We start from the raw sequence: 851 nt of genomic DNA, 5'->3' as shown, positions 1-851 counted from the left end.
TGAAGGTTTAACTTTTCATGATTCCATACTTTATTTGTTATGACCTTGTGAAATAGGCACTCTTTAATCGATTAAATCAGTCCTCTAATCCATTAAAAGCCCGTAGCTTCCAGGGGTGGGGGTGGCAGACCCCAACCAATTGGCCCGGGCAGCGAAGATGCCCCGCCCGCGTCTGTTCTCGGCCCTGCTACTATTAAGCAATTAGGTCTGTGTTTTCGTTATGTTTACAGGTTTCTCCGTTCGATTAGCTGATGGAGCTTCAGTTTATGAAGGTCGTCTTGAGATATATTATAACGGAGAATGGGGAACCGTTTGTGATGATAGATGGGATTATGAAGACGCACATGTGGTTTGTCGTGAACTAGGCTATGGAAATCCAGTGCGGACCCTCATCAGTACTGGATACCAAGGATCACTTCAAAGCATACTTTTAGATGATGTTGACTGCATTGGTTGGGAGTCTAGTCTTTCGTCGTGTTCACATTCAACCATAGGTGTACATGACTGTACTCACTCTGAGGATGTTGCGCTTGAATGTTCTTCAGGTTTGTAGGATTCAGTTATGGACTTGCTTTTAAAGCAGGGTTGCCAGATAGTCGACAGGCTTCATGGCCAAACACACGTCATCTCACGGCCAAATTCTGCCAAACTTTTTTTTTCGATATCGGCCAAAATTCGGCCAGATTTTAATCCGATTAGAAAACAACAGTGGGTACATTCATTTGAAATACTACAAAAATTATACGAAAATCAGCCGTCATTCGTTTGAAATTCAAGAAATTCAAATGATATACACAGACTAATGTTAAAAATAAATAGCCTATGTTCTTTAGTTGCTGGCATGCAGGCCA

The 851-nt window shown here is 42.0% G+C and overlaps 1 protein-coding gene across 1 annotated transcript in view; it reads left to right on the top strand.

Annotated features, from left to right (window-relative positions):
• The first annotated feature begins 220 nt into the window (after positions 1–220).
• LOC117114568 (scavenger receptor cysteine-rich domain superfamily protein-like) overlaps positions 221–851 on the top strand; it is a 5,668-nt gene continuing 5,037 nt past the window's right edge. Inside the window, exon 1 of the mRNA XM_033258244.1 lies at positions 221–545. Within this exon, the coding sequence (XP_033114135.1) occupies positions 221–545 (325 nt within the window). The remainder of the gene's footprint in view (positions 546–851) is intronic.

Source organism: Anneissia japonica, unplaced genomic scaffold (genome assembly GCF_011630105.1).
Source record: "Anneissia japonica isolate Jap-2015-1 unplaced genomic scaffold, ASM1163010v1 scaffold8157_len15279_cov127, whole genome shotgun sequence".
NCBI classification, from domain to species: Eukaryota; Metazoa; Echinodermata; class Crinoidea; order Comatulida; family Comatulidae; genus Anneissia; species Anneissia japonica.
Note: the sequence above shows the minus strand (reverse complement) of the source record. Positions and strands in the feature narration are given on the sequence as shown.